Genomic DNA, 18,698 nt, shown 5'->3' on the forward strand with positions numbered 1-18,698 from the left:
CACAGAGAGTAGAGCAAGACAAGACAGCACAAGACAAGCCCAGGGCAGGGACAGGACCTACTCCGTAGGTACAGCTTGAGGGCGTTGTCGTTGTTTGTGTGCTGTTTTCTCCTCGCACGCATTTCTCTCCATCCACGCCCCTCTTCCCACCTCGGCGCTTCACGTCCAAGAAGTAGGTGCTTTAGGTACCTACCCTTTTTTCCAAGCGTGGGCAAAAAGCAAGCCACCACCACGAGCACCACCAACAAACGCTCAAGAGCAGAGAAAACCTCCCCCCCTCTCCACGCCGTGCGTGCCCACACCCCGAAAAAAAAAGCCCACACGCCCGCCAGACTACTACTAGCACACCAGTCCAGTCCGTTCCAAGAGTGAGACTGGCACGCACCCATTCTTCCCAATACCGGACCACCACTATTACTACTCCTTTGTCTCCTCTTTGTCCCGGAGTCTAAAGGTCGTTAGATCATGGACGGGCAGAGCCTGGATAATTCCTCCAACGGCCTCTCCCACCGTAAACGTCTAACCAAGAAACCTCCGTCGTCGCATCACCACAACTCTGCCCTCAGTGTCGATGGTCGAATTGACGCCCAACACCCTCTGCTGAGCAAGACCAGCTCGACGAGCCTGCGGCGAGCCCCAAGCGCTCCACCCGCCCGTTCTCCCACCTTCAACGCGTCAAGCAGCTCGTCGCCGCGGCATCTGCCCTCGTCCTCAACGGCTTCTCGATCGAACCATCCCTCTCCCGTCCTGCCTGGCAGCGAGTTCATTGGCGCCAGCCCGCACCCGAGCCACCACCACCAGCAGCACCAGTACCAACACCAGCAACAACCGGTGCACAACGTCCACCAGTACCAGTCGCAGCCCGCCACCGTCGCCCGGAAAAATACAAATCGCAACTCGGACCCCCACTTCCACGGCCATCTGAGGTCTCAGCCGTCCGAAGATTTCGTCGGCGCTCCCTTTGACGGTGCGGCCATCATCAACCGTATCGAGGCGATCAAGTCACCGACCCAGCCGGCCTTCCCAGCTCACCCAGCGCGGCCCGCGCCCTCAGCCCCTTCGCACATGACCCCGGATCAGCGCATCATGGGTCCGCCTCTTCGCCAATCTGCCAGCTTCTCGGCGGCGGATAACATCGCCAGCGAGAAGAGCCAGGTCAGCAAGATCTCAGAGACGCAGATTGCTGCCTCCAAGAGGTATTCCGACGAGAGCAAGGATGCCAAGCTGCCTGGAGTGTTGAGGAAGAAGTCTGGTTTCTCGGGTTTCATGACGAGCTTGGTCGGTTCACCCCGCAAACCGTTGATTTCGGCGCCCGAAAACCCTGTACACGTCACCCATGTTGGGTACGACAGCAACACCGGCCAGTTCACGGTAAGTCTCGCATCGTTCAGCAGCCCCCCTCCATTCCACGGAGAAGCACACAAACACCCAAGAGAGTGTGACACCGAATGGCTTTACACCCTGTCGCAGTCCAGTCATAATGTACCTTCTGACATCTTCCAATAGGGACTACCCAAAGAATGGCAACGGTTGATCAACGAGAGCGGTATCACAGAGAAGGAGCGGAGAGAAAACCCGGAAACGCTGGTCAATGTCATCAATTTCTACAAGGAAACGCAAGAAAGGCCACATGAGGAGCAGAACCTCGAAAAGTTTCACGATGCCCGGCCAGGACTCACGAGCAACCCCTCTTCCTCGTCCAATATGGCGTCACCCAGCATGCTCCCTCCTGGCTACATGGCCATGTCTCCCATGATCAGCCCGCCGGCGAGCCCCAGATTTCCCCAAGTGAATCATGAAGGCAGCTTTGAGAACCCTCGATCACCGCCTCCCGTGCCCAGAGGACCAGGCCCGCTGCCGGCCAAGGATATATCCTTGATCCCAACTCGGCCTGCACCGCGACCGCCAGTCAGTTTGCCCACCAGGACTGCGCCGCAAGGACCACCTAGCGCGCCCTTCACGGCAATGGACTCGGGCATCGGCATGTCTTCACAGCAGAATGAGGACTTGCCTTCGGTAGCCTACAACCCCTCGCAGCCGAAGGACAATGCTGCGATGCTACCAGAGGAACATCGCAACAGGTCGAGGTCCAATTCTCGTGCAACCGCTCCCTACTCGCCGCAACCCCCACAGCCCTCTCCCGCTGTCCAGGCTGCATACCAGCAACAGCTTATGCAGCAGCAACAGGAACAAGCCATGGCTCAGGCCCAGGCGGCCATGTCCGGCCAGCTGGGGCGCGCTCCTAGCAAGAGACAGCCTCCTACTCAGCAGCCGACCCCGCCGCAGTCGCAGCATCAGTTCCCCACTGGTGCCTCAGCCAACGGCGCCTCTCGTCCGCCGCAAGCTGCCCAGGCTGCGGTCCCGGCAGCCGTCCCGCGTCCACGACAGCGCGCGCGACAAAGCACCAACCTAGATGTGGTGGCAGCTTTGAAGCGAATCTGCTCGGAAGGCGACCCGCACAACATCTACCGGAACTTCTCCAAGATCGGCCAGGGCGCCTCTGGCGGGGTTTTCACGGGCTATGAGAAGGGCACCAACCGGCTGGTGGCGATCAAGCAGATGAATCTGGAGCAGCAGCCCAAGAAAGACCTGATTATCAACGAGATCCTCGTCATGAAGGACAGCTCACACCCCAATATTGTCAACTTCATTGACAGCTACCTCTGCAATGGAGAACTGTGGGTGGTCATGGAGTTCATGGAGGGAGGCAGTCTGACCGACGTGGTGACGTTCAACATCATGACGGAAGGTCAGATTGCCTCGGTATGCCGAGAGACGTTGAAAGGCTTGCAACACCTTCACTCTAAGGGAGTGATTCATCGGGATATCAAGTCGGACAACATCCTCCTCTCCCAAGAGGGCAATATCAAGCTCAGTAGGTTCCTCCTCTTCAATTCTTGTCAAAGGCAACGTCATTAACCACCTTTACTACAGCTGATTTCGGTTTCTGTGCAACAATCAATGAGGCTCAGAACAAGCGGACGACCATGGTCGGCACCCCGTACTGGATGGCCCCGGAGGTGGTCACGAGGAAGGAGTACGGCCGCAAGGTCGACATCTGGTCGCTGGGTATCATGGCGATCGAGATGATCGAGGGCGAGCCCCCATACCTGACTGAGTCTCCCTTGCGTGCGCTCTGGCTCATCGCTACCAACGGTACGCCGACGATCAAGGAGCCTGAGAACCTGTCCAAGGTGTTCAAAGACTTCCTCTGGTTTGCGCTCAAGGTAGATCCGGAGAAGCGGGCTAGTGCACATGATCTCTTGAGGGTAAGCTTGCGATTCAACAACCATTCTTTTTTTCCAGGACCAAAAGCTAATTCGGGGATTCACAGCACGATTTCATGAAGTCATGTGTCGATCTATCGCAGCTGGCGCCTCTTGTCAGGGCCGCAAGAGAGGCAAGGGCACAAGAAAAGGCCCGGAAAGGACAGTGAACGACTTGAGACATCAAAGGGCTTGATTTGATCCGGCACCGGTTCAATGGCTTGCTCGATACCCCTGATGGCTCAGAAACTCGGTACACCCCCAGCATATGACACCCTCTCGACTGCACATCCAACAACTTGAACGCGTTGCACATAATCCTTATACCTTAAAAGCATATTGCCTGGATTGATGTTCTTCCTTCCATCACTTCTCACTTTTTTTCATCGCTTGCGCAGCGCCAGCCATCAACAAAAAGCCTTGAAACATCTACGTTTTGCATGGCAAAAGACAGACTTTGGTTTTCTGTCTTTTTTTTTTTGCCAACGATATCCTTCTTGAAGAGCACGCTCTAGACGAGTGCGCCCTCAGCAAAGGCTCCATGGAATCTTTGCACGACGATCTTGCATTGGCGACAAAAGACATTTTGGGATGATATTTTTGTTTTGTTTTGTACTCCCCCTTCCTGTAGAGAAGCAGCGGGGGCATCAGTTTCAACTCGGGATGGAGGGGGGGGGACACTGATGTATGAATGAGCATTGGGCGAAGCTTTTGAATGCAGAAATCATGCAAAAGTTTCTGGAAGGGAAGGGAATGGGATGGAATGTATGGGAACCCCTTTTTCTGATCTCTCTTCTTCTTTTTTATATGGAAGTGAGCGAGGCAAGTCGGAGCAGTAGCGACAGGTCTCTCTCTCTCCCTTACTTTGCTGGACAAGAACTTCTTCTGTTTAGACCGAACGACCGTGATGTATAGGCTCACCCTTTCTGGGGGGGTGGGGAGCAAAGGGTGTCTAGGGCCATGGGCCTTTTGAAGAGCGAAATAGAGAAAATCGTCTTCTCGACATCTCATAAGTTCCTATTCCTATTCCTGGTGATGTAGTGTCTCATTGATGGAGACCCCTGACACATGTTGCACACCTAGCATCTTGATTTGCTGTTTGTGTGTGTATGATCCTGGACTTCTTCAAGTCTCCTTTAGTAGATGGTGATACTAGGTATGTAGTAGATCTCCTACCGCCGAGGACGTCATTTACAAAGGCAGGGCAGGCACTACTCACGGACTGCGTGACCCAGAGTTGGAGGGACTGCATCTTACTTCAACTTTGGATGAATAACAGGGTTGGGTGGGTGCTCTCAGATAGATATGCTACCCTGATGATCGAGGGCAAAGTAGCATACCTCAACGTGTGAATTACCGTGAAGCACGAAGTTAAGCGATCCCCATATCAGTCAGTCTTACGTACTTGTTATGAGATTAAAGGTAAAGGCAGAGGCAACTCGGATGGATTTGTCTCGGGCTGTATCTTGTACTTCCGACCTTTCTCTTTCCCGGCCTCAAGGGACAACCAGGGCCGGCTTCTCAGCCACCTGATGATCTCCGCCCTTTCCCTTTAGCAAAGCACGCTTTTCTGACTCTATATTGGTCCTCGACTGACTGAATGGCTGACTGACTGACCTTTCCATCGAACACATGCATGAGTACTTGTTTCTGTACCTAGGTATGTAAGCAATCCCTCACCCGGGAAGCCACTTAGAGTCATAGTGCTTCTAGAAGGTCTCCCAACAGTGGGCTGATCGGATCTGTAGTTCCTGTGCCAGTTCGTTCCTAAATGGGGCAAGGGTTTATCATCCGCAAAATGATCCGAAGGGATCAACAAGTGCCTTTACGTCAGTGGGTACAAATGATCATCCTGTTCATCACAAAGATGCACATCCTTTCCGGAGGGAACCTTGCACACAAAGAACTCCGATTGCGGGAGGAGGCCCTAGAACACAGAACCCCCCAAGTTGTTCACACAAAGTCACCGGGAGGCAAAGCAGTACGAGGCCAGCGTAATGTGATTTATCAGCAGGGCAAACCCGAGCCGCTGCGAGAGTGTCAATTCTGGATTGTTTTTCTTCCCATGTCTACCCAGTCTTTCTCTATACCGGAGAACCCTCATGACTGTCAAGCCATGTGTAGTCGTATGAAAAGTTTGAGAGAAAGACAAAAACCAACCAGGCTCGATACCATACCGGAGCCGAGAAAAAAACCGTGGAATCAGATCTAATCGCTCCGAAAGTCCCCTGGACAAGAACACGCTAGAAAAGAAAAAAGAGAGAACAGAAAAAATGAAAAAGGAAGTCGTGAGGCTTGCGGCGCCATCCCCTTGTGTCTCCCCCATTACAATCAGTCATAGCCGCAAGATGCACCGTGGAACCAATTGTAGACAAATATCCCTGATCTCCTTGTCCGAAATATCTGGGTATCAAATCAAAAGTTCGCGTCCTCAGGAAGGTGTGATTGCAAACGAGATGCAATTGGCTTGCTGTCAAAATGAAACTTCCACTCTAGTAGAGAGTGTAGCCACCGTCGATGATGACGTTGGAGCCAGTCATGAAGCCGCTGGCGTCGGAGGCGAGGAAGACGCAAAGGCCGTTGAGGTCGTCGACGGCACCGAGGCGAGCCTGGGGAGTCAGGCTCTTCCAGATCTTCTTCTGGGCGTCGAGGGCGGGAACGCGGTTCAGGGCAGTGTCCATGTACCCGGGGGAGATGCAGTTGACACGGATGTCGTACTTGGCCCACTCGGCAGCGAGGGACTTGCCGAACTGGATGACACCAGCCTTGGAGGCGTTGTAGCAGGACTGCTCCTGAGGGTAGTTGACGATGCTGCCAGACATCGAAGCGACCAGGATGATGGAGCCAGGCTTGCCAGCGGCCATCATGGCGCGGCCGACAGCCTGAGACATGAGGAAGGATCCGGTAAGGTTGATGTCGATGAGGCGGCGGAACATGGCCGGGTCGTAGGTCTCGGCCTTGATGTTGGAATCGGCAATACCAGCCGAGTTGACCAGGACGTCAGGGGCGCCATAGAGATCGACGACGGACTGGACAGCAGCGTTGATAGCGTTGCCGTCACGGACATCGACCTTGAAGAAAGAGACGGCGAGACCAGACTTCTCGTGAAGCTCCTGGGCAGCCTCGTCACCAAGCTCCTGGTTGGCATCGAAGAGAACGATGGCCTTGGCGCCGGCCTCAGCGCAGGCACGAGCCATGTGGTTACCCAGACCACGAGCACCACTAGAGGTAGTTTTGTTAGCCTGGCTTGGTTCATTCTGAAGTGAGGCAATAGTGAAGAAAATGAAAATAAAAAAAACCTACCCAGTGACGATGATGACCTTGCCCATGACGGACATCTTCTGCATGGTGGGGGGCATCTTCTGGTAGACCTTCTCGTCCAGGGGGGAGATGCTGTCCTCTTCGGCCTCAACGTGCTCCACGGGGGCGGTGCTGGAGGGGACGTTCTTGACCGGGATGCTGAAATGGTCAGAGTTTGCGGATGCAACGCCTTTCGAGTCCGGGGTGTAGACCGACACGGGAACTTCGGCCTCCTTGATGACCTCCGACTTCTTAAATCGAGAGGCGGTCGCAGACATGGCACGGTACTGGAATGGAGCCGCAGCGCGGACGACGGGAGGCTTGGGGAAAGCCAGGCGCGCAGAGGCGCGGGCGACAGAGCGAGCGGTGAACATTTTCGGTTCCTTGGGAAAGAGAAGATGTGCTTGCGTGAGTGTGATGAAGACGCTGAAGATGGCGAGACTGGAGCAGGGCCTTTGTGCGAGTCGTCCTTTTTATAGGAAGGGACACAAATGAGTCGTTGCGTGAACAAGTCCTAAGTAGGATGTGGTCGAGAAGTTGGGTTGATCCTGAGGTGGTTGATTGTTCAAATGGAAAAGAGATTTTTCTTTTCTCAAGCGACAATGTCCGAAAGGGGAAATTGTGGTGTGAAAGTGAATTGAGAGCTGGTGGTTGGGTCAAGTTGGGTTCAGGGTACGTGAATGGTACCTGGGCTCCTCAATAGCGACCACAAAACTGCGTGAATGAATGATCAACCTGACAGGTCCCGAGTCAAACCGCCAGGCTGTTGCGACTTATATAGAGTCTAGGAGGGAGAGGGAGGGAGCGCGGGAAGGGTTTTGGTGTTTTTTTTTTCTCCTTGGGAGGTGGGGATGCCGGATTTCGGACGGGGGCGAGTGATGAGCAGAGAAAACTGGAGGTGTGGCGAGTCTCGACCGGAGTCTGCGTGCCTGTCTCGCCTGTGTATGCGGAAACCAGGGTTGAACAGAAAAAAGATGTGCTCAGTGGGTTCAGGGTCTTCTGGGCTCCACGACGGCTAGCGGGCTGTAGTGGATGGGGCTGGGCTGCCGATCTCTCTTGTAACCTGCGCGCTGGTAATGCGTTGCTGACAGCTTTCGGACGTGGGCGATGCGAGGGGTGGAGGCTCTGGTCTCTCAAGAGAAGTGTGGGTGGACTGTAACGCGCGCGCACACACGGATTTAGCATGGGATCGATCAAGAGACGGAGAGAATAAAAAGGACAAAAAAGTGATGAAAAATTTAAGCTTTTAGTCTGGCCACGTCTTTGCCATCCCTCCGCCCCTCTGCCAAATAAAAGGAAACATGGTAATTTGTGAACCTCTCTCCACACACCACCTGGTTTGCTTTTGCTGCAGGTTGTCTTGCATTGGGAGGGGGGGTATTGAAGCTATTCATGACAGTGTGCATTTGTGGGTGTATGAACAGCTGGGCCAGGCAAATGATGATGGGAAACAAACATCATGACTGGTACGCTGGGTGTGATGTGGGGGAAGGAACACTTGGCCCTTGCCAGATAAAAAGGAATCAGGTAATTGCTGCAACGCTTGACACACGTACCTTTGCTATCAAAGATCAAGCCTCTGCTCTGCGCTGTGCGGTGTTGACAGGCGGATGGAACGGGGAGAGGAGCGGTGAAAATCGGCTGCTGCTGCTCCTGGCTGGCTGGACCTGAATAATGTGATGGAGGCAGGGAGGTGGGAATGCTCCGCTGTGTGGCACACGCTTGTCGTTAGCTACCGGGTTCGTCACACCGTAGTCTTGTTCTTGCGTCGGCTCTGTTTCCTTACTTAGGCGATATGTCCCTTGCAAAGTTGGGCAAAGCTCTCGCTATGGTGTTTTCTCGGGATGGACGCAAGTCACAGCACACACGCTTGGCGGGCCTTTGTGTGGGTGTGGGTGTGGGAGGGTCAATAAATCGGGGACGAGTCTTTTGTTTCCAAGGCTGGGAGCGAAGACACGAGGAATGCTTCGTAACAGAGGTTCCTTGTTGGCAATTGGCCGGACTTGTGATCTTGTGACAGACTCGAGGAGGGCCGGGGTCGTCGGCTGGCTTCTTACTTCCGCTTATGGACGGTTCAAGCTTGGGGAGGTGCAAAGATGCAGAATTGATTCGAAATCAACGGAGAGGTCGAGAATGAGGACGCAGAGGAGCAGTTGTGCCCTCCTCGGATGGAGAGCAGGCCTGGCCAGCTTTATACCTACTCTCCTGTCTACTTGGCCATGTCCGGTCGCCGGTGGCTGACCGGGAAGCTTGGCTCTCTGGAAGGGACTTCGACATGGGATCCCTTGAATCCCTGGCCGACTGACCTTGTTGACCTACAACATGCCGTCCCCAATCTTTGCCAATGTGGACAGGCTCGAACGGGGTGAAAATTCCCAATTGGGGGGGCGAGGTTCAGCCTGTGCCTCGAGCGTCCGCCTTGATGCGTCTACCCCGATGTCGAGTGATGGAGACTTCCGGGGGTGCATCCTGTTGCTCGATAACCAAGCGGTCAGCTTACGACGTGCGCGAATGCGCACAGGAGATCGAGCATGACCTGCCTCATTGCCTGCCCGTCATGTATCTACGTCCTTACATGCATATATATATACACCTTAGGCGCATCCATAGTTATCGGATTGCAAGGTATCCATGGCTGATGGATCTTTCAGCGACCAGACAAAAAACTTGAATCGCGTGCTCCGCTCCCTGCAGCCGCACAGCCTACTCCGTACTTGATGCATTGGTGTGCGTGTGCCAACTGCCAACCTACCTGCACCGCACACCGAGTGGTGGAGAGCCTGGCACACACGACCCTCAACGACACATCGTGGGTTGGTGTTCTGCCAATTTTAGCCCAGGAACGCGCAAACCTCCTTTTCATCGACAGGCGTTTAGCCCATCCCATCCTCCCAGCCCATCACACTCTGAAATGAGCCACCCAGCTTCGGGCCCTAGCACGCCTAGGTAAATAGTTTCTTGATAGGCTACCCCAGAGCGCCAGGTCTCCCCCCCTCTTGGCCTCGTGTGTCTCCTGCAGCACACCAATGGCTGCCAGCAGCGGCTGCTAGGCAAATATTGGTGAGGGAATGATGGTGGTGCGCCGTATCGACTTCCCGTACTAGCTTCCAGTAACCACTGCCACCTATCTACTTACCTACCAAGACCTGCTAGACCTACTTGTACAGGCTGAACCCTGGACGAGGAAGTGGAGGGGCCAGCATAACGGAGATTTGCTACCCGATTATCGAATTCTGGGCCAAATTGGCTTCTGGCCCTAGCGAATGCCGGGTCTGTGCCCATGCTAGGAGCGTTGGAACGGGGACCCGGGAGCAAGGGTGCCACACTTCCTAGGTCCAAACCGACCCCCGCGGGCCCTGGTAGCGCTGCAGTTTGGGGGAGCCGGCGCCCCAGGTGGGCCGACGATGCTGCATGAAGTGTGCAGCAATGGTGCCTTGGGTGCATCGGCATGCGCCGGCAGCTGCGCTGTGGCCCAGGAACGAGTGGAACGAATTTCTCGAGCGCGTGGAACACTGGGTGGTCAGAACCTGTCGAAATGCACCCCAGCTGCCCCCTCCCCCCGGTCCAACGCTTTGAATGCTATTGCCAACCTGGAAATTACGAGAGCGGTGAGAAGCTACTGGCTGATGCCAAAGACAGCACCCATGGCATCTCTCCACACGAACGCTTCGCAAACCGTTCTACATACTGCAAGTTGCGGGGAACGAGAAGAGGGTGTGCCAGAGCAAGCTCTCACCCAGGCTACTGCCTGCCACGACAACCTTGAGCCTTTGTCTCTGAGAGTCTGGGCGCCCATCATGAGATTCTCAACGGCCAGGGCTGGCCACAGAACTGCACTTCGTGTTGTGTGGTACAGACCGTACAGAGTTGTGCTCTTCCGCTTCATTGTGGCTGTTGGGGTGACACGACTCACCACTCGTCTCTCCCCCACGGACAATCGACGAGCAGGGGAGAGTGGTCAGGCGCTCAATGCAAGATTGCCAGTCTCCAATTTTCTGTTGCGAATTGGGTCTCGAGATGCGCTGGCTGGCGCGCAAGGCCTCGTCCAGCATCTCTTACCCAGCGCGGAATGCCTGAGCTGGACCTTCTAAATCCATTCGAGTTAGTTGGGAATTCCAACGGGGGGACAAAAGGCTGAGCTGTCAAGGGCTTCCGAGATGACCGATGGAGATAGCTCGATCCCAAACGAGATTTGGAGAGGGACCATCCATTTCGGCGGTACCCAAAAAAACGAGTCATCTGATGGTAAAAAAAGAAAATGGTCATCTGTGACAAACCCCACGCTCCCGTGCTGCAGCCCAAGGATTGTTTGATACACAGACGCGGGATGCATAGCTGCACGCACCCACCACCACGACATGAACCCGGTCGTTTTGCGAAGCGATCACCACAGCAAGGGTGGGTAACTAAGGTCCAGCCCTGATGCGCCTCCGGTTGCGGACTGCGAAAGGATGTACGCGTGCGTCGAGGAGGGTTGTAGTAGGCCATGCATCATGTTATCCGTGTGCTGTCTCTGTATCCGTGGGTTTCACAGTCTGTTCGTCGGGACCGGGTCTGTGCCTGCAGCAAGCAAAAGATTGGCGGTGAGCATTGCGGACGTTTCCATTTGTCAAAAAGCGGGTTGACATGGTTGCATCTCGATCACACAATCGTTGCTTCTTTGCTTCTTCCGTCGTAGCCTCTGGGATGCACAGGTTGTCCGTGAGCTGCGGTGCAACTCGTCTTGAAACGCACACAACGAAAATTCGGTTGAGGAGACGCGGCATGCGGACAGCCTTCCCCGGATTACCTGTACGGAGTACGCAACAAATTTGCATCATCAGATGACTCTGCCTGCAGCTGCAAAAGCGACTAGGTCTTGGCTTGGTTCAAAGCCCCCCTCCCCTCCCCCCGGACCGACCCAACAAAGGAAGGAAGAAGCCATCGTTAGTTTCGACGGGGGGAGAAAACGCCAGGTGCTGAGAGCTTGCACAACTCCGGTACTTCGAGAATGGAGGCCACATCAACCAAAGTAGCACCCATTGACGCCAGGCACCGGGATCCCCCACCCGCCATTAGTGGGATGCGTTAGCACATTCCAGGGGGGCTAGGGTAGCTTCTAGGACGGAATACTGGAGAGCTCCCTCCCCCCTCCCCCCCCTTTTTCAGTGGACCTAGCAGGGGAGAGCTCTTGTGCCATTTCTGGATGGATTGATTCGATAACTTGCTACCGAAGTAATCACACTTTTGGTCACGAAGAGAGAAGAAGCAAGAGAGGGTGGTGGCCTGCCACTGGCTTGCTTGCTCTCGAACCCGGCGAACCAAGACAAGGCCAGACTCTGATGGGCACTGGTCGGGAAAGGGCACATGTCCTCTCCTCTCCTCTCCTCTGATACGGAGTTGCGGGTAGAGCCCGAACCCTGGTGTTCCAAGTCCCCAACTCGTCCACGCCCGCCTGGCCAACCGGATGGTGTGCATTTCCCTATCAAAAGAGTCGAAAGGATTGTTGGGCAGCCGAATTCACCTTGCATTGCTCCACTGGCTGGGCAGAGAAAAGCACGGTGAACTGTGCACCGTACTACCCAAGGTACCTCTTCGTAGCATCCTTTTCTGTGTTCGTCGTTCCGTCCTACCCCAAATTCAGTGGATCGACGCTCACCTCGGATGTCTGTGCTGTCTTGGCTGATAAGAAAAAAACACGGCATTTTGTGGTTCTGGTGCAGAAAAAATCAGATTTCGAGACCACATTCTGGCTGCGACTCCACAGTCGCTGTCGATCGAGAACGTCTAGACCGCCACACTACCGCAGAAACGATCCCAGTTGCGCAAACGCACTCCTCTCTCCACACCACCTTGAGACAACTCCAATGCCACCCACCATTGTGCCACCTGTTTGCAAAACACCAAGACGACAATCCTTCCTCCCAACCATGCATCGGGATGATCCCTCCCTTGTACCAACGGCGCGATACGAACATCCCTCTCCCATCCCGGGCCTCCCGCAAGCGCCGGCTCAGGTACAGATGTCCACACACACACACACACACACACACACACACACCAGACCTGCTGGGGCCTCACTTCCGCCGTTTGATGGGGGCCGAGTCAAAACTCCGACTCCCAATGCAGGCTACACTGCATTATCACCCGGTCCATTGACAATACCATTCTCGTCATATCATGCTTGCGCGTTCTTTATGCACCCCGTGGATCCTGTCTGGTCGGATATCTTGACCTTCTCGGGGGATTGAACGCCACCACGGATGCAATGCTGATCGCTATGCTTGGTAGAGATAGAGATCATGAAGACGAGTGTCTTTCTTCCCAAAGTCCCGAGTCTTTCGTATCCAATGTGCAAGAAACAACCTTTGACTTTTGGTCTTGGGTGGGGGGGGCCGGTCTGTCTGTAGCAGCTCATCCTCGACTGCAAAAGTGAATGGGAAGGTTCCAGTTCCTCTTGATCTTTTCCCTCGTTACCTTGCAGCTGGTGTTCTGCGTTGGCAAACCAGTATGTCGAGGTAGACATCTCACCACCCGTGCAGCCTCAGCCCTACTAGAGCGTACAAGCGGGATCTCACGATAGCATCTAACTCCTCCCGCTTTCGCCACCCCCAGAATCGGTTCTGTCAGATCTACCGGCTCCCTGGGGCGCCATCGTCGGGCACACCCCATGGCAACTACCGGGACCATGCAAGAAGCCCAGCTAAAAAAGAAGACGAAAGCACTGCTTGAACGACGGCTGGTCCCGAGGCGCTGGGCCTGGTAAAGTCTAGGGAGGCTCCACGATGGCGGGAGTTCTCGGGTCTGGACTCCTTTGGATCGTCGTCCCGTCGTCCCAACACGGGGCACCGGGGGAGGGTGGCTCTCCTTGGGCTGCCGAGAAAAAAAGCTGCAGGCTGATAAGGTGTGGCGAAATGTTCTAGAACAATTCGATGTGACAATCGCTGTTTTTTTTTCTCTCTCTCTCTCCTGATAATGTTCTCCGGAGTAGGTAGCTTGTCGAAAAATAAACTGAAATTCGCCTCCCCAATAAAGCAGTAATTCTGTCTGGCTGTACTGACGTCTGTAAGCATGCTGCTGCAAGACCAAAGCCGATCCACCCGCTGTCAAGAAATAAAAAAATCCCCTCCTAAATACCCCTTTGCTCCCCATGGCCCGCCAGCCTGCGCAAAAACAAACAAAACGCCCTCGACCGGGTATTAGCTTTTTATGTTATACATTCATAAGCAACATCTCACGCCTCCCATTCCCGGGGACCCCAAGGTAATAGAGTCCCGCGTCCGTAGCGTCATAGCCCACTGCCAACCCCCCTCCCCCCCCCCTTCAAACCGAGAGCCACAGCCCCCATATAGGGGCCTAGTCGTCCCTGATCAGCTGGAACAGCGACGCGATGTACGACCCAAAGGCCTTGTTCTCCGTCATGATCTCGTACAGCCGCGGCAGCAGCGGCCGGAACAGCCGCTCGTTCCAGCCGCCGCCCTCGCCGCCCATCTCGTGCTTCTTGAGCAGCTCCTCCTCCGACTCGGTCTTGACCACGTTGCGCGCGATGTTGCGCAGGACGAGGACCGCGCTCAGCGGTATGCCCGCCGCCTGCGGCGCCGCGTTGGGGTTCCGCTCGTCGCGCGTCGTCAGCGTCTCCTCGTACGTCAGCGTCATCGTCTTGGCCGGCACGACGTAGGAGCGGCGCTGCCGCTTGTGGGAGCTGCTGCTCGTGGCGCCGGGCGTGGCGTCCCCCCCGCCGTTGGCCGCGGCGCTGCTGGAGCTGCTGGCCTTCTGCTGCGCGGCCACGATGTGCCCCTTGATGTGCGACATCAGGTCTGCAAGGTGCATGTGCGTGCGCTTCGAGTACTTGCGGCACTCGGCCCACCTGCAGCTGTACTCTTGCTCCTTGTTGGGGTACTTGCCGTCCTCACCGCGCGTCTCTCCCAGGTGGCGCGTGATGATGTGCTCGTACATGGTTTCCGCGTTAGCGACCAGGTAGCCGCACCGGCGGTTGGGAGGAGCCCCCGGCTGCGTGATCTTCCATTGGCATCGAAGGTACTCGCGACCCTCCGGGCTGACAGGACGGAGACGGGCCCGAATCCCCTTGATGATGAATTTCTGGACCTCGCCACGTTCGGTCTGCTCCCGCTGGATCTGAGCGCCCGCGGAATGATACACGTGTGTGACGTTGCGGATGAATTCTGCTGCCCCCAGCATCGATCTATTGCTCTGCTGGACGGCTTGAAGGAACGCGGACTGGTATGCTTGCCAGATTGCTATCTGTGTGATGGATGCGTCCGGGTCTTCTTCAAAGAAACACCGGAGCCAGGTGTAGCATCGCTCCGGCTCATCCAAAGCGACAAGGCGGCCCAAGAGATCGTGGGGAACGGGGACGACTTCCTCGGTTGGAGGAAGCTTCTTCTCGTGCTCGAGAATCTGTTCCTTGTGCACCCTCTTTGCACCATGCGATAGCAAGCGCACTAGGTGTGCGACGAGATTCTCCGGGATCACGGCCTTGAGGAGCGTTTCAACATTCGTGACGACGGCAGTGTACTGGTACAGGAAATCAAGACAAGCGTCGATCAGCTCGTCATCATTGAGGAGAAGCCAATTCATGACGTTTTGAAGCGCTTCGGGGGGCACGTTGCCAAGCTTGTTTGGCTCGTTGGTGTAAATCGAAATCCGACCAATCGCACGTAAAGCCGTGAGGATGGTTCCCCTATCTGTCGAGTCCAGCTGGGACAGCAAGGTTCGGTAGAGCGGGTCCTCGGCGTCGAGGACAAGGTAAGGTGTCAGTTGCTCTGCGATATCGAGTGCGCAGTGCTTTAGTTCGACAACGGACTCGTTGTTTGGTAGGTGCAGAACAATGCATATCAAGTCCCTGAGCGGTGGGTACTCGGCCATGCAGTACGCATTCTCCGGTAGTGTGACCATGTTCCTGATGGTGAGTGCAGCTTCGGTGATGAGTATAAGCTGGTCGCTCAGGCTTTCCGACTGTATGCTGTCCTGGGCTGGTTTCGGTCTGAGCCGTCCAATACGATCAAGGATATCGGCAGTTCCATTGACCCCTTCGAGCTCCCCGACGTCCAGACCTTCTGAATCAGGATCATACGAAATAGTCCATTCGACATCGTAAAACAGACTGCCGACTTGCAGGACCTTCTCGGTAAGGCCTTCGGCAAGGCCAGGAAACGAGTCAAACTTGTACTTGTCCCCTCTTTCGTATGATATCTTGACAAGATGGTTCAAAGCGAAAGCTTCCTCGGCTGGAATTCCGGATCGGAGAGATCCCAGACAGCGAACGTAAATGTTGGGACCTTCGTAGCCGGGGACTGAATAGGATAAGATTGTTAGCAAGGGCCAATGCCGTGAGATTAGCACGTGTACTCACTTCCTGGAGGAGGCGGGGCTTTGTTAACACCCTGCGGAGCTCCATGACCGGCGGCCTGTAGCCTCAAGAGACGCTGCCGGCGGGCGAATTCGACGGGATTGTTTCCAGGGGTATCTACAGGACGTAGCGGGATCGCAATGGGACCGCGAGGTTCGTAGCCCTGAACCGTCGCGGAATAATTATCGGATCCAGGAGGGTTCCACATGTAGGACGACCCACGCTGATGCATCTGCTGCTGTGTTTGCATTGACTGAGGGTGGGCTTGACCCGGCGTATGTGCGTGTTGAGACTGCGCATGAGGTTGATGCATGCCGGCCGGCGTCCCAGTGTTCGCATGCGCATGTTGAGCGGAGCTGTGTCGAGTCTGCCGCGAGGGTCCTGTATCCGGCTGGAATATCACCCGCTGCGGAGGAGCTTCTCGAAGGCCGCGCGAGGCCCGTCCTGACGTGGGAGTCTCGTCGGGTCTTCGTTCCCTCACTGGCGTGCCATCGTCGCCAGATCGGTCAGATGGATCTGCGCCCAGTGATCCTCCAGGCCGCCCGAGTCTATGGCCATAATTTTCCAAAGTGCGGGTGAGGAGGCTGCCGCCCTTGGCAGAGACATGCTCGAGAATCTCTGGCGGGGGCGGTTCTTTGTTGTGTATGGTCGTGATTTCGTATGCGGCAAGGTTCTTGTAAAAGATTGATTTCAAGGTATATGCCGCAGAGGCCTCGTTGTTCGAATACAGTCCAAGCAAGTTGACCATGTTGCGCCAGGCCAGCTTCTCGTCGCTGACCATATCGTAGCCTCCATGCTCGTTGACGACCTTGAAGAGCTTGAGAAGATCGACGTGCGTATGGCCTACCTTCGGCTCAGGATCAAACATCGTACCACGCTTCTCATGGTAGGCGGTCAACTTGGCGATGAATTCTTCGTACTCGGGCGTGCGGTCGATGGTATGCTCGGGTTGAGGCGCCATCTTGGCGAAGGCAGCCGCTCCAATGGAGCAGTCGTTCCTCCGGGTAGGGTGCTAGTATGATGATTTGAAAATAAGATCCCGATAGCGCAAGTCGAGAGTGAATTGATGAAGGCTGATGATGCCGTTGCGGGTGGGCGTCTGGAGGGTCGTAACGCGCGCGATGTTCGCTTGCTGGTCGCGACGCCAGGAATTTCCGATCGCAGTGGGACGCATTGGCCACGTCCAAAACTTAGCGTGGTGTGGCTGGAGAGCACGTCCTCGCGAGAATGGACAATGTGTGGCGCCGAGTCTCCACATCAAGGAAACTTCCCCCCATTGTAGGTCAACCAGAAACGGTGCGCCTGCTTTCTTTGAGATACGACACAGCAACTAAACGTAAGGTACTAGGTACCTAATGTATGCAGGTGGTCCTTCCTGCCTCAGCTAAGTAAGTAGACTCGATAACAAATACATAGGTAACAAATACAATAGTAGTTGATTTCATTTCAAATTAGGTAGGAGCCATCGGACGTAGCGAGTAGCTGCCCCATACCTGTTTTCCTCAAGCAGGTGCTTCGTTCAGAAAGATCTCCTACTGTGATCACAGGCTTCCCCCTCTTCATCCCATCGTTAGTACATTCCTTGATTCTATTTCTGCCTTGATAATGTGAGAAGCGCCAAAGATACTCATTTGAATCCAATCTTGACATGCCTTCTTTCTTGCGCCGTTCTGCGACCGGAATGTTTCTGTTGCGATGGACCAACGTCACCCTGAATTAAGATATCACTCATTTCCATTGAGAAATGTCCTGATCAATGGAAGACAGCAGCATTTCGAGCCTGGCAAAGAGCTCAACCTGGTCTTTAGAGAGGAGAGAGAAGTATCCCAAGGCTCGTGGGTCAACAGCCCATCCCTTGGTCATAGGAGCCTTCTCATTCTCCAACTTGGCTCGCATGCTCTGGTAAGTCTTCAATTGCATCCCAGTCTGTCGTCGTATCGCAAGTAACATGTCCCCAAGGAACGCCTCGATCTCACACAGTTCGTTGGGGACTTGGCAGTATGGTACGACATCAGCTATTCGCCAGATAGGTTGGCCGTTCAATTCGCACACCAGGGGGTACACTCTGCAGATTCTGGTCCAAATTCTGAGACCTGCCAATATATGGTACGTCTTTCATTTTTGACTCGTTCATATTCACAAGCTTATCTTCCCTCAGGGGAAAAAAGTACGAATAATCTGTGTTTTCTTTGAAGATTTTCGTGAATATCTTCAAACGACGCAAATTCTCACGGAGACAAAATTGAGATATCGTATCATAACCTCAGCCATTGCTCGAGCGTCTCGAAGCCAGAGCCAGGTTCTCCCACGAACATTTCAGCCAATCACTACAGACCGGGCAAGCCCAGCACTGAGCACCGCATCACAGCCACTTCCCCGACGACAATCTTCATTCTCACCCTATATCGAAAGCGATTACCCCAGCTTGTCAAACTCAAAGGATACAGCGTCTCCTCAATCTCAACAAGGGCCATATGCGACCGACTCCATTCACTTGAGGTCAGATGGGCTGGGGACGAGCCAGGCTTGGACGCAATTGATGTTGCCCCCATCACAGCCAGCCCGTCAACTGCCTCCTGTGGCTGGATCCAGCCACTGGATAACATCAAGTTATTCAGACCGGGGTGAATTGGGTCGCCCGGTGGCGACTCATGATCATTCGTCGCAGGATACGCCTTACCAACCCAGAGAAAGCCAAACAGATCCTGCTCACTTGCCTCAGCCTCGTTCTCTGGATGAGTTGAGGAGTGACTATCCACCTCGTCGGGTACTGCCGTTTGGAA

At 54.8% G+C, this 18,698-nt stretch overlaps 3 protein-coding genes across 3 annotated transcripts; 1 reads left to right on the forward strand and 2 right to left on the reverse strand.

The window, feature by feature from the left end:
- Positions 1-465: 465 nt before the first annotated feature.
- On the forward strand, positions 466-3,436 carry E0L32_001451 (uncharacterized protein; the record flags this gene model as incomplete). The annotated part of the gene is made up of 4 exons (XM_031135531.1): positions 466-1,371; positions 1,507-2,875; positions 2,935-3,269; positions 3,335-3,436. The coding sequence occupies 4 exons, from the start codon at positions 466-468 to the stop codon at positions 3,434-3,436; spliced, it is 2,712 nt and encodes a 903-aa protein (XP_030991965.1).
- A 2,322-nt stretch (positions 3,437-5,758) lies between these two features.
- On the reverse strand, positions 5,759-6,940 carry E0L32_001452 (uncharacterized protein; the record flags this gene model as incomplete). The annotated part of the gene is made up of 2 exons (XM_031135532.1): positions 5,759-6,488; positions 6,570-6,940. 2 exons carry the CDS (start codon positions 6,938-6,940, stop codon positions 5,759-5,761), a joined length of 1,101 nt encoding a protein of 366 aa, XP_030991966.1.
- Positions 6,941-13,901: 6,961 nt separating this feature from the next.
- Positions 13,902-16,876, reverse strand: E0L32_001453 (uncharacterized protein; the record flags this gene model as incomplete). The annotated part of the gene is made up of 2 exons (XM_031135534.1): positions 13,902-15,859; positions 15,919-16,876. 2 exons carry the CDS (start codon positions 16,874-16,876, stop codon positions 13,902-13,904), a joined length of 2,916 nt encoding a protein of 971 aa, XP_030991967.1.
- Between the last annotated feature and the right edge of the window lie 1,822 nt (positions 16,877-18,698).

This window comes from Thyridium curvatum (genome assembly GCF_004353045.1).
Source record: "Thyridium curvatum strain D216 chromosome Unknown NODE_5_length_802575_cov_81.998223, whole genome shotgun sequence".
Classification (NCBI taxonomy): Eukaryota; Fungi; Ascomycota; class Sordariomycetes; order Thyridiales; family Thyridiaceae; genus Thyridium; species Thyridium curvatum.